The sequence below is a fragment of the Acipenser ruthenus genome, chromosome 7, assembly GCF_902713425.1.
Source record: "Acipenser ruthenus chromosome 7, fAciRut3.2 maternal haplotype, whole genome shotgun sequence".
Taxonomy (NCBI): Eukaryota; Metazoa; Chordata; class Actinopteri; order Acipenseriformes; family Acipenseridae; genus Acipenser; species Acipenser ruthenus.
The window spans coordinates 6,526,927-6,541,516 of record NC_081195.1 but is presented as its reverse complement, the minus strand read 5'-3'; the positions used below and the strand labels follow the sequence as shown (position 1 = coordinate 6,541,516).

At 38.1% G+C, this 14,590-nt stretch overlaps 1 protein-coding gene across 1 annotated transcript in view; it reads left to right on the top strand.

The window, feature by feature from the left end:
• Positions 1-14,590, top strand: part of LOC117414732 (phospholysine phosphohistidine inorganic pyrophosphate phosphatase) — a 34,365-nt gene that overhangs the window by 1,946 nt on the left and 17,829 nt on the right. Inside the window, exons 2-6 of the mRNA XM_034024506.3 lie at positions 8,245-8,432; positions 9,006-9,159; positions 10,467-10,530; positions 11,149-11,241; positions 13,781-13,872. Coding sequence (XP_033880397.3) covers positions 8,245-8,432; positions 9,006-9,159; positions 10,467-10,530; positions 11,149-11,241; positions 13,781-13,872 — 591 coding nt within the window. The remainder of the gene's footprint in view (positions 1-8,244; positions 8,433-9,005; positions 9,160-10,466; positions 10,531-11,148; positions 11,242-13,780; positions 13,873-14,590) is intronic.

Here is a 14,590-nt window from a genome sequence, read left to right as displayed (position 1 = left end):
AAATACCTTCAAGACTTCTTCCCTAAGTTGTCTGAGGCAAAGGTCAAAGCCGGTGTCTTTGTCGGACCACAGATAAAGAAGATCCTGGAGTGCAATGAATTATTATTATTATTATTATTATTATTATTATTATTATTATTATTATTATTATTATTATTATTTGTTTATTTAGCAGACGCCTTTATCCAAGGCGACTTACAGAGACTCGGGTGTGTGGACTATGCATCAGCTGCAGAGTCACTTACAATTACGTCTCACCCGGAAGACGGAGCACAAGGAGGTTAAGTGACTTGCTCAGGGTCACACAATGAGTCAGTGGCTGAGCGGGGATTTGAACAGGGGACCTTCTGGTTACAAGCCCTTTTCTTTAACCACTGGACCACACAGCCTCCTAGAAGCTAGAAGAATTCCCCAAGAAGCTCACTAGTAAGGAGAAAGCGGCTTGGAACAGCTTTGTCGCAGTAGGTCGGGGCTTCCTGGGCAATCACAAGGCCGAAAACTATGTGGAGCTGGTTGAGACTCTGGTGAAGAACTACGGCACAATGGGCTGTAGGATGTCCCTCAAAGTCCATATCCTTGATGCTCATCTTGATAAATTCAAGGAGAACATGGGAGCGTACTCGGAGGAGCAAGGCGAGCGCTTCCACCAGGATATACTGGACTTTGAATGCCGCTACCAAGGACAGTATAACGACAACATGATGGGAGACTACATTTGGGGGCTGATTCGTGAAAGTGATTTACAGTATAATCGTAAATCTCGAAAAACTACTCACTTCTAAATCTTCTGTAGTCATTTTTGTATTACTTTAGTATAAATACATGTTAATTTGGATTCATATGTTGTTTTTTTCTGACTTTATGTGAACGAAAAGACACAAATTAGCCCGTTTTCTCATTGGAAATAGGTACATTTCAAAATATCACTGTCCTGGTCACAAAAGCAAAGTTTGTGGGGAATAATAGCCATTTTCTATACTTTTGAGGCATAAGCAATTGGGAAATAACTCTTACTACCCAGGGACAAAAATTGTGTTACATAGTGTAATCGTTACGTTTGGAGGTAGTCTGGTGAGGTATACAAAGAAAAGAACACCATACATACTGTCAAGCATGGAGGTGTTAATATCCTTCTATGGGGCTGTTTTTCCTCTAATGGCAAAGGACATTTAATTCCAGTACATGGTCAAATGGATTCCATAGCATAGCAAAAGATATTGGCCAATCATCTGAACCCCTCCGTTACAAAACTTGGTTTAAAGCACAACTGGACATTCCAGCACAACAACAATCCAAAGCACACATCTAAATCTGCTTGAGAATGGTTAAAGAAGAATAAAATCAAGGTTCTGGAATGGCCTAGTCAAAGTCCTGATCTAAATCCGATTGAGAATCTTTGGTATGAGTTGAAGAAGGCTGTGCACAAGTCCTCGGAATTTGAATGAACTGGAACAATTTTGCGTTGAAGAATGGTAAAAAAAAAAATCACTAAAGAATCATGCCAAAACCTCATTGACAAATATACTAATCGTTTAAGAGAGGTTATTATTGCTAAAGGTGCCTCAACTAGGTATTAATTTCATTTTCCTTGTCAGGGTATGAATACTTTTGAATTGGCATTTTTGGAGTTTTGCAAAGAAAATGCTGAAATAAATCAATCTATTTATAATTTTTTTTCCTCATCCACAAAAGCATGTATTCCACACCCCACTATCAATGTCTACGCCATGTTATAGTTTATATACATTTTTTAAAAAAAGTGTTGATTTACCGTGTTCCTTCGAATTTAAGATACAGCACAAATTTACCACTGTCAATTTGAGGAAAAAATAAAACATGAAATAAATATGCATTTACAAAGCTACAACCTCAATTACGCTGTTGTATCGTACAAAACTGACATGGGACAATGTTGTTACAGATTAACTACTGAGCTTGTTTATCATGCTGCGCACTGTATAATACTTAAGAGGGCATCTCTGTCGTACACATACCACCCAGGGCTTGAATTTCAGCGCAGGATTGCGGGAATCGCGTATTTTCCAAGTTGCTCCCGCATGTCTGCAACTTTCGTGCAGGAAAATCCTGCAGAGATACTGTATTTTTCACCCAATTTAGAATGCCTGAAACGCTACAACAATCTACAAGGAAGTGGGTGTCAGTGACGAAAGCACTATGAGCCGCATTCTGAGTAGTTCTGCTAAAAGTAAATAAATAAATAAATAAAAGTAGCGCTATCTTTAAGGATTATAGAAACTCAGTACACTGCCAAAAAAGACGATATTAAGTCTATCTAGGTGTTGTTTTACAAGCGGTGACTTTCGCTTTAACTCTTAAAACTCAGCCCCATTAATTTGGGGGCGCCAGCGCACCGAAGGTTACGCACATATTACTCAGGCACTGTAAAAGCTACCAACCTGGCTTGTTTAAAAGTACAGACTTGGGGCTTTCCAAAGACGTCATTTTGTTGCCTTTCATTTGATATGTTACATGCATGCAGTACAAACTATCGAGTAGTTAAATATACATAAATGAAAACAGTGAAAAACAGGCAGAAATAGGGCTGAGTGTAAAGAGTTAAAAAAAAGAAATAAAATGGAGTGCTGGTTAAAAAGAAAAGCACCTTTTTCTTCTGCTGCAGCAAAAACTTCACAAAAGCTGAAATTGTAAACGTTTCTCTTGGTATTCCTCAGGAAGCTTGGTTTGTTTTTTCTCAGCAGTGTTACGTTGCTGCTTGTGTACTCGGGTAGCCACGTCTTTTGTTGGCGATTTTAATACACGCATCACTATGCTGTACTTGAATTTAAGACGCAGGCTGTTTTTGAGAAGCAAAAAATGGCCAAAAAAGCACGTCTTAAATTCAAAGGAATACGGTATTCTATTAAATTAACCTATTGATGGACAAACTGAGATTTGAAACCATGTTACCTGGCCACACAAGATTATTTCTTTGATTCAAGAGGATGCAATTTCCTTTTCTGTCCAGTTTTTATAGCCTTCAGTGATTTAGCTTCAGCATGAGGCCAGCAATTCAGGGCACTTGTTGCTAACAGCAGGATACTGGTATGTTACAAGGCTAACATGGTTAAACATCAGTAAAGCTTTTCCAGTATTCATCTTGATTTACATCTGTATACCGATAGCACGCCCATTAGTTGAGCATCCATATGAATAGCTATAACATGCTGGAGGTTTACAACATCCTGTGAGTGACTCAGTGTAAGTGCATCTGTTAACACAACATGAAACAGGCATTCCTGCCTTGGAACAAAAGAGAGTCAGGTACAAGCCACAAGATGCCCATCGGAGCAGCTGGACTGTCTGTGTCCAGATAAAAGAAAAAGCCTCCAAGCCTTCCAGCAAGGAGATCACAGACTAGCACAGCAAGACAGCATGTGGCTGATGATACTCCTTCTCCAGCCTCTGCTCCATAAAGTAATCCTGGTACAAGGGGGGGGGGGGGCATCAGATCATTTGTCTGAAAGCACCATGGTTTATAACTGAGCAATTCTGTAAATGTAGCCTGCTGAGCGTTTGGTTTTCTTGTGTCTAACATCATGTGGACAGTCAGTCTGGGTAGATAAAGAGCAGTTGGATCCTCCTGAGGTGCTCATTTTGCTCATATTTCCTTGTTTAGTCAGCTGTACACCCTCTCTCAATATTACAAATAAACAAAAAATTGCAATCCATCTTGTATAAGTGACCGGTATTTAAATAGCATTTAAAAACATTTGACCAGATTATGCAGATCATCCATAAATACAAGTTATGAAACTATGAAACTATGAATTATTCTTAACATTTAGATTTGCAAGTAAATTAAGGATGTGCATGTCATGTATCATTTTGATTTGACAATATATTAACATACATGAAAGTTAGACAAATAAAGTGAAGCTAAGACTGTACCACCTTCGTCAAAAGGAAAACAATCATAATGATAATTTCAGTCTTTTCTTTCTCAGTGTTAAAATTGCGAAAACATGTGCTTGTGTGAAAAACATAAACACCTCATTTGTTCCCGGAAAGGCAAAACTGAGGTAATAAGCGGCCTCCAGCTTTAAAAGGTTTTCTAATAAATAATACTGTATAAACCCACTTTGTGGATGAAATCGAGTCCATTGCTGGGGAAAAAAGGGTCCGATAAACAGAGAGTTGCTAGCTGCTGATAAACACTAGTTTTGTAGAATTGGACCACAAGGCCCCGATTATCCAAAGTGTGTTTGCGGGGCTCCCTGGTCGAGTGGCTCGTGAGGACAGGATTTTAGGTTTTTACAAGGTCAGTTTGCGTGCCCAGTAATTGCCCTAACACTTTACCTGTTCTGGAACAATAATAAGAGTTTTTCATTATGTGCGGGTGACTGAGCCTGGCAGATGCTGACAGCCAGCAGATGTGTAAAGTTCGAGGTGATTTGTAAGGGGCTGGCTCATCGAAGGCAGGGTAATTACATTGAGGGACACTGTCACTCACAGCCTGTCCTGTCAACATGAGGTAAAGGTCAGTTCAAACCAGTCTTATGTAGCTTTGCGATAAAGATTATACTTAAAAAAATAATTAAAAATTAAAAATGAAGCAGGCGAAGAGATACTGCTAGAATCGATCCATTTCGTAATAGGTGATGATGTCACTCTTCAGCACTGGCCACATTAAAACATGACATTTACGTTTGTGTGCAGCGCTTTTCAATGTATACTGTGCTGGACCAAATGTGTGCAGCTGCTGGACTTTCCAGTCTCATTAGTAATATCCTGATTAAATGCTAAGAAATAATAATAGTCTTTGGATATATGTATATGTATATAGATATAGATATATGTGCAAAATGTCTAAGACTTCGAGAGAGAGAGAGGGAGAGGGAGAGGGAGAGAACCGTATAGTTACCAGTAATGTTGTCCCTCAGGATGTGGGTTTTATTACTGTTACATTAGGGGTGTTTATGGTTTGGAATTTAAATGTTTAAAGGGAAGTCAATGGTTTTGTTAAACCTTTAGAACTCTGCTTAACTGTTTAACCATTGTTAAAAAATATATTTGTAAAGTGTAAACATATCCAGTATGTTATTTTCTCATATGTTGCACCCATGAAGTCTCTTGTACACAGGTTGAGTAAAAGCACTGTTGGGGGGAGGGCATACAAACTTTCCAAGTATGTTTACGTTTAAAGTATCTATATCTAAAGTTTACTTTTAACAAGAAACTGTGTGCATTTGAAGTCTGTGGCTTAAAAGTTACATTTAGTCAGGTAACAAACACATTTAAGCAGTATTATGGTCTGAGTCAAGCAATAACCTGTTTACACTTATTACAGTAAAAGTCAGTCAAGCGAGTTTCTCTGTGTTAATTAAGTAGGACTTATCAAATAGTTGCTCTAATGTCTTTCCATTTCATTTGCAATTACGAGTTAAGAAAAACATAGCACATGAAAAAAAACTCTGCAAATTGCTTAGTTAACACTACACGTTTTCTCTTTCAAATGAAAGCCCATTGTGTTTGACCTGGATGTTGACAGTTTATTCACAGATGCTGTATAGATGAGGACAATGCCCTGTTTCCATACAAAATCCCTTGAGTATGCTTTAACACTGCTCCTCAGTCCAGAGAGGCACTCTTTTGAGGGGTAAAAAGATCATTCAATGTCCATGCCTATTCATTCCGATTCATTTTGAACTGAAAGCCAAGAAGTAATAGTCTTGACTGTTCAGCGATGTGAAGAGGCTCTTCTTGGTTAAGAATCTGCAGCCAGGCTTAACAGTGGTGCCAAAAACTGGGATAAGCGAAAAATAACAATTGTTGAGTAAAGTAGAGGTGAACAGTATACCCAGCGAGACTTGCATTGTGATGTACACGCTCCACTTTCGGAGGCTGTGTATGAACAGGTGTATATAGAACTGTGTTGACTGCAGTCTTGTGGCTCTTGCCACTGATTAACAACCCCTATTGCAGGATCTCTAAATTAACGACAATAGACCCAGCCTTTAACTGCAATGAGCAGCAAGAACGGACAGTAATGAGAGAATTTCTGTGTTTCAAAACACAGCCAGTGACTCTGTTCAAGATACTTTGTCATGTAGCATGGACGTGACTGGATGCAGGTCGAAGGCGTATGTCTGGAAACGTATTCTGGTCACCTGTATGCTGCACAAACAGACTATCAAAAAGTCTATGTACATTTAGTATATAGCATTGAGAACATTGTGAATGTAGGTTATGGTGAGTAACCAGGGAGTCCTCATAAGCTATTATCTCCCACGACTTGAACTGTAGGATCACAGAAATAAAATCAGCTCTAGAAATGTTGAATTGCTGAAGAGATGTAGTGGGGTTTGTTTTATTGCGGAGGTTACAAGGGGGGGTTGTGTGAGGGGTTGGGGGAAGGTAGGGTGGAGGGTTAATGAGTCAACAGATTCTGTTTTTTTGTATAAAACACTGGTGCTAAATGGAAAGTTTGGTAATCTTTACTGATGCAGAAGTCTTGTGTTTGCAGTACCAGATGTGACGTACAGCCATACAATTGTAGCATTAATTGCTCATTGTTCTGAGAAGGTCACATCATAATTCATTAACAATAATTACTCCCCTGGCACCTCCTGCACTTCTTCACTCAATTGCTTCATTAAATTACGAGTGACTATCACATTTACTGCTCAAAACAATGAAGATGTATTGGTAATGTAAAGGCAAGTGCTATTAGTTACATTACATTAATGGTCCAATTTAAACTAGGAGAGCTCTTTTTATGAAGGGCAATTAGCCACTAGCCTTAATTGATAATTCATACTAATTACAATTAGCAAATATAAATAGTAGAAAAGGAATTAATCATCTGTGCTGTTGAGAAAGACATTGCAGTGAACTTTGATCGGAATGAATAGAACAAGGTTTGATTTATTTATTTATTTATTTATTTATTTATTTATTTATTTATAGTGATCTCTTATTCCGCTGTATGTTCCTGAACAAAAATTCTTTTGGAGTTATCCTGCATTAATTAAATTGAAACGTAAAGTAAAACAAACAGGAATTACATTTTCAATAAAAAATAGTCAAACACAAAAGAAAATACTCATCTTTATAGACTAGTAGCTTGCAGATAGAATATTGGCTATCTGTAAAACAGTGCAACGAGTCAACATACATTACCTATTTACTTACTCTGCTGGAACTGCATGTTTTATGATTAGGACTGTAACCGATAAATCTGATTTTCGGTTTTAACCGATAAAAAACGATAAAACACCCCCGATACAAAAAAAATGTAATCGGTGGATAGCCAATAAACACCGGAAACCACCAGAAAAACAGTAGAAATGGTTAATCAATTCACGTTGACTTCACCCCTTTCCCATTAAAAAATAAAACCTACTACAAATTAAAAAAAAAAAATACATTTCCCTGCGCTGCTGGGCAACGTCCCGCTTTCCTGCCTTGCATCTGTCATTGATTCGTTCTGAATACTTTAAACCCGCCCTAACTACTGAGTGACAGCACATTCCTGCATTTCTATTGGAGACTCCGCTTGCGAGATTTAAAACAAGATGGAGGGTTGTTAGCAGGATTTAAAGCTGTATTACAGTTAAGATATGGAGGATTTAAAACAGAATTGCAAATTGTGGTGAAATGTAAAAAAATGGATGCACACAAAAAACCCACAAGAATGTTCCCGTGACCATAAGGATTTCATTGTGAAACACAGCAAAGGAAAAAAGGTACAACGTAAGTGTGCAAGTACTGTCAAGTTACTACTATACATATTTGGCAGAAAAAAATGCTCAAACATTTTGGAAAGTAACCAAAAACACTAATTTCATATACTATATCAAAAATAAAAGCCCCAGAAAAAAAAAAGCGATTTACATAAGACTCGAAAATATCTTAAAATAAGCACCGAAAAATAAAATGAATAAACCCAGAAAAACAGAAGCTCAATCTATGATATTAAAATCATACACTTTTATTAACATTAGATGATTTTTTTAAAGTACTAAATGTAATCATGTTATATACAATATGGTGGTCTGTTTTGGAGATACTCTAAAATAATGTATTAGCAAAAACATATAAAGATTTGATGAGGACAGGGTCATATTATATCTCACTCTCATGCAGTTACAGTTGCACTTTGTACAGCAGTGGTCTGTAGACTTGCCCCACTTGGCCACTTTACCCTGTCAATAATGCATTTTAATAGATTCCTGCTGTGGTTATCAGTGTAACCTTGTTATCTTTTTTTTTTTTTTCTTACAGGATCAAGGCATCCGGCTTGAAGCTGCGTTTCTGCACCAATGAGACACAGGCCACCAGGGACAAGTTTGTGGCAAAACTACAGCGGATGGGCTTTGACATCTCTGTGAATGAAGTGTTCTCTCCAGCCCCAGCAGCCTGTAAAATCCTAAAGGACCGTGGGCTAAGACCACACCTTCTGGTTTATGATGGTTAGATCTGTTTTTCTGATTGTTTTTTTAACTAGTCTTAGTCTAAGTCAACTTGCCTAAAAAGGCACCACCAATCAGGCAGTTTTGCCAGTTTGGATCCTGTTTCATCCACTTTGATAAAAAAGGGTCTGGGAAGCTAAAGAATAATTTTCAAAAGATGGTTGCTAGGGTTCCTGATCACACTGATGTGATTTACCAGCCCAGTAAAGTAGGTTGTTTCTTTTTTTTTTTTGGCCCTCCAGAGGTGGCAGAATGTTGGTGTTGAAGGAAAACTTACAACCGGACTGCCCATAGGCAACCATCGGAATAACAGACCACACAGTTTTTTTTTATTGAGTCTAAAATATATAATAAACTTGCAGACACCAGGGACATTATTATATTGATCCTTTACCATATGTTTCGTGTCTATTTGACTGGACAACAGTTCTTTTAGCACGACTTTTTATGACTTTTCATGATTAACATACACATAGGCTTAGGTTTCTGAAGTAGGAAGCTTTTTAATGTTCATTATTTTTCCATCGGTATTGAGTACTGTTTCCATGTAATGTTGTTGTGTTATCATTTCAGAAGTTGTCCCTGAGTTTGCAGATGTCGACAAATCAAACCCAAACTGTGTGGTGGTTGGAGATGCTGCCGACAATTTCTCCTACAAGAATGTTAACGAAGCTTTCAGAGTCCTGATAGGACTTGAGAAGCCAGTGTTAATATCATTAGGAAGAGGGTAAGGCCAGTTTAACCCTTGTGATCCCGGATACTCTTACTGTTGTACCTCAGGTAAAATACCAACATCACGTTTTATTATTTCATTGAGTTTCAATCATCATTTTGTGCAGTTGATCACTTTTAATGTGTATAACCAGACTTTTCTACCCAGGTCAATGGAGTGGAGTCAGTCATGTCTGCTCCACCACCATAGAGAAGAGGGAAGTTGTTAAGCCCTTAAGCTCTCATATTGTATCTGTATTGGTCAATACAATAGGCTGTGAATAATAATTTACTAAATTCACTTTAGTTAAATTGTAACAGTGCTGCACACAGACATTTCACTGGATTGATCCTGGCCTCTCTGCAGAGCAGCCCCGACATGATACACCCTTCTGGGCAGTGTGATGTCGGGGGTGTTGTGACAGCAAGCTTAGGTGTGGGCTCCAGTGTCTAAGTTTGCCGACGCTGTTGAGGTCTAGAGCGTGGAAATCGCTGAAGCAGAGTGTGCAGAGGCTTGTGGAATTGGATTGATTTACATTCCGCATCTGTTTGAGGCCCGAGATGGAGAATTGGCTGCATAATTTCTTCTGTCATGGCAGTGTCTGAAAATGAAGCCGTTTACGCCAGACTATGGAAGGTTAATGGCTGTTCTTGCAAAGGTCAGGGTGGGCACATGGAAAAGAGTCGCGGCTGAATAATCGAAAATGGCAAAGAAAAATAAACCATAAAATGAGAATTAAGACCACCTTTTCCACTCCCCCATCTCCCAGAGTTACCCTAAAGATAAAACACAGATGTAAAAAAAAACAAAAAAAAACGAGTTTATTTATTTATTTATTTGTTTGTTTATTTTTAAACCTTGCAGAATCAAAAAATTGAGTGGTGCAGTAAATAAAAATGAAATAGGGTTTGCAAAAATAAAGGTTAAATAAAGTTTATAATGTATACAATTCCATTTAATTTCAAGGTGACACTGCGTCTTCACAGAAGCAGGTGTTGGTTTGTTTAAATATGATCATAATTATTTTTGTTTTGTATTGGATGAATAGAAAAGGGATGCAGTTTTGATGAGTATATTCAGTTGATTCTGTCAAATACAGTTGTGATTCTTTTATAAGGTTTTGATCCAATGCAGGTGAACATTTATTTTAATACCTTTTTTCAGTCAATGAAGTCTCAATCTCTACTGAGAAAATAAAGCTGTCAAAATTGATTAGTTGCTTCATAGATTCCCATTGCTTGTTCCACATGTTTTAACATTCTATTTATTTTATTTGCTTATTTTTTGAAAATATTTCTCTACATTCTTCACCTGTGTTTCAGGCGCTACTACAAAGAAACAGACGGCTTGAAGCTTGACGTTGGGGTCTATATGAAGGCATTAGAGGTATTGTACATTACTGTACAATAATAGTGTCTTGTCCTGTAAAGAAAAAAATGCTTTTGGCCTTTGCCTACAACATTATATAAAATGATTCATTTGAACTCATTACAGTACACGCCAATAAAGCATGCGACAGAAATGAGCGATTTGCTTAATGCGGTTTCACTGATACACCTGTATGATATTTCCCTTGTCTTTTGGATAGCTTCATTTTTAACATGCTTGGGCCCCAGTTCAGGAGCTGCTATTCCTTCTCGTTTCCTGCCATTGACATATGTAACCCAGGCTAGATATGCCAAAGTGCCTGTAGAAGAAAGAGCCAGTGCCATCTGGGGAACAGGAATTAAGATCCTTTTTTTGGATTACTGACAATACACAGCTGTGCACTAGATGTCACTTATTCTTAATTCTATAAAGACACTTTGGCAGATCTAACCCAGGTAACAACATATGGTGGAAAGCATCTTAACAGAGACAGTATCAGACCCCTTTCTGGTGATGGCGACTGAGACCCTCTCATGCTGTCGTTTGCAGCCTCCAGTTCTTTCGCTGTATGAAGACCACAGGGAGAATGTTTCATAGTTAAATGTTCCTAGCTGTCTTGTCGTTTCTGTTTCTCAGTACGCTTGCGATATTGAAGCTGAGGTGGTCGGAAAGCCAGCCAAGATGTTTTTCCAGTCAGCATTAGCAGACATGGGCGTCGAACCGCACCAGGTAAAACTATGCACGAAGAAAGGCTGCAGTGTCATTGTAGTAACTTGCTATGGAGTGTGTGGTCAGACTGCAATGTTGTACAGGGTGTGTCTATTTTAGAAATTAAAGTACACCCATGTGAGTCAATGTTATGATTAATGCAACACCATAATAATAGGTTGTAGATCAAATTTCCAATACACTCAGTAACCCCAATGCTTATTGCAGGTAGTGATGCACATTTAAGTAGGCCAAGTTAATGGACCACCGCACCTTATTGAAGGTACACAAGTATATTTAAACCTGCAAAAAATATGTATTGATTTATATTTGTTTTTCTTGATTTGTTAAAGCTTGTATATTTGTAATTTAAAAATAAAATATATTTTATTATAAAATGTCTTCCAGTGGAGGACAAAAATAAGGACAAACACAGACCCTTTTGTGATCAATGAAATAAATATACATTTGTCTTTTTTTATGATTGTGATTATCGATAGTGATTTTCAGATGTAAATTCTTAACACACACACACACATATATATATATATATATATATATATATATATATATATATATAAAAGCAAAATTCTGTCAAGTTTGAGGTAGGCTGTCCCAGCTATAATGTTTGTAATTGCTATCCTGAGTGTTAGATCTGTGAAGCTGCTCTAATCAATAAAGTCTTCATCAGCTATTTCCCCTGATAATTCCCCTCATTCAGCCCCTAATTGTTCATTCCAGTGTAGGCTGTTTTCTCTGAGCAGAGTGTAATAGGTTGCTCCCTGAAGCCTGTGTTCTATTTGAACCTTTCCTCAGTGGGTTCGGAATAACAGATTGCTAATGTTTCTTTTAACACGTTGGTGACCGAGTCTTTCATTTCAAACACAGCCCAGACCTGAGCAGAGATTAAGCCTGACACAGACTAATCCATTCTTGGGGAGCACTTCTTTTCTTAAGTCCTTGTTAACTTGTTTTACTCAAAGGTTAAATATTTTATGAGGTTTGATGCCAAAATAGTGAATCAAATATAGAATAATAGTTTAGACTGAAGCTGTTGGGTGGTGTGCAGGTGGAAATTGGCTGCTGTAATCCATACTATAGATGGGTGCATTTCAGCTATTATTTGTAATTAAGATTTAAATCTGGACTGTTAGCTTTTTTTCATGTTCCCTTGTGAGTGAAATTAGGAAGGTACCCTTTTATTCAGTTTTGAGTCCTCAGTGCATCACTATTGGTGTGTTTGCTTTCTGCATTCCTGAAAGAATTTGAAATGTTTTTTAGAGAATCGGAGCAAGCAGCTGTTTGATGTTTAACCTAAGCTTGATCTTTTATAAAAGCATGAAGTCAGAAGAAAAGATGGGTTGTGATAGGCTAGTAAAAGTATTCATGTACTGATTGGTATAATATATTATAAACTAGCATGTTTATTTAAATGCATATGATTTCATAGAGGGCAGTATTCATAGTTTTGGATAAATGTGCACTAGTAAATGACCATCTTTGTTCTCTGAACCGGGTCCAAAACCAGAGCCATCAAAAGCTCTTTCCTCGCCGCCCTCGTTTCTGCCGATATCCGTGATGGAAGTTATTTGGAGGGTAGACTGCTGTTGGTTTTTATTCACCATGACAAGGCACCTCTTGACCTTCATCTTCTAACCAGTGATTTTTTAGATCCTAAATGATTTGGGAATAATTGCTCCTCCTTTAGTGATTATTGCCCTTCACTGGTAGTAAATCACTGGCGTTCCCCGGGGATGGAGCGCTGCCTCTGCCACAAGCTGGCTTCTGCAGGCATCACTACTCATGTGCAGCCTGGCTCCTCGGCAGTATGTTTTCTTGTCGGCAGCAATCTAAAAGTATGGCTCTGGCACAACAGCTTAATCTTGACCCCTGAAAAAAGGTCAACCTCCTTATTAGATGTGTGGTGCAGCAAATTGGCTGCCGGTGTTTGACGCACAAGATAATCTCAGTAATGCACTCGGGTGCTGGGGATTTTTTTTTTGGGGGGGGGGAGTGTACATGTCATCCCCTTGGTTTTGACGCTAAGCACTACCTCTGATTTGGCTGCTTCCACCCAAAATAAAGTGATTTGAACAAAAAACATCCCAAGGGTTTTGGTTATCCTATTTTAACACATTTTCTTTTATTGCAATCAAAGGACTTTTTGTATCTTTGCACTTTTTGTTCAAAAACCTAGAAAAACGTAACATTTAATTAACTGCAATAAGATTATGTCCTTGTATTTGTAACCCCTGCAGTAACAGCTGCATATTCCAATACTACAAAGCAGAAAATAGCCTTTTTTCTATTTTTAGCGCATTATCCCATTTAGATCATTGTAATATAATATATATATATATATATATATATATTCTGGTGCTATATTTACACATACACACACATTTAACTTGGTTTGCTGACAGTGTGATCATGTTTAATCTCTAGCGTGACAATATTTAACATCAGGTGCGCGCGTTCAGCGCAACGCAGCGTGTGAAATATGGTAGGAATAAAGTGGTGCTTGACAGCATGGTGAGGTGTTTCTCATTGCTCTCGACAGGCCATCATGATTGGAGATGATCTGGTGAATGATGTCGGCGGGGCTCAGCAGTGCGGGATGAAGGCTCTACAAGTGAGGACGGGAAAGTACAGGTCAGACCCAGTATTTACAGCTCAGTACAGCAAATATTGATGAGTACCTTTGTCCAGATGGTAATATCAAGGACCAAAATGTCAGTTTTTAAGTCAATTTATAAAGTTGTCTTGGGTACATTTTCCCACTTGTCACATCTTAACATTTTGTTGACAATTATATAGCAGTGTTTATAGGCATAGGTCATTCATTGATTGAGTCAAAAAACTGATGAACTAGAAAACATGAGACACTGACAAATCATCAACATGTAACAGTAGATAGTGTGTCTTCAGCAATCACTCAGTGACCCCTGTGTGACAACACTGGCCAGCTGCCTGAACCTGTGTTTACCCCACACAGAAGAGATACACTGTTTATCTAAAACCCCAGAGTATCTCTCTCCCCACAGACGGAAGACTGCCAGACTTTTTCCTAATGGGATGGCAAATTTATTTATTTATTTACTTATTTATTTATTTGTAATGATACTGGCAGCTTCAATTATGTATTTATGCGGCAGGGGGTGTATGTCAATGATAGGTGCCCTGCTACCATTCAGTGTCGTAAAAAAGCATAAGCCTTCTGATCAAGATTTAAAAACTCTTGGGCTGTAACCGCACACAGCCTTCCTGCCTTGGATCCAAAATGGTTTCCTACCCATCCTTCCCATGTCTGCTATTAACTGGAAAACAAGTAGAGTAGTGTTGAATTCAGCTGACTCATAGATTTTACCTG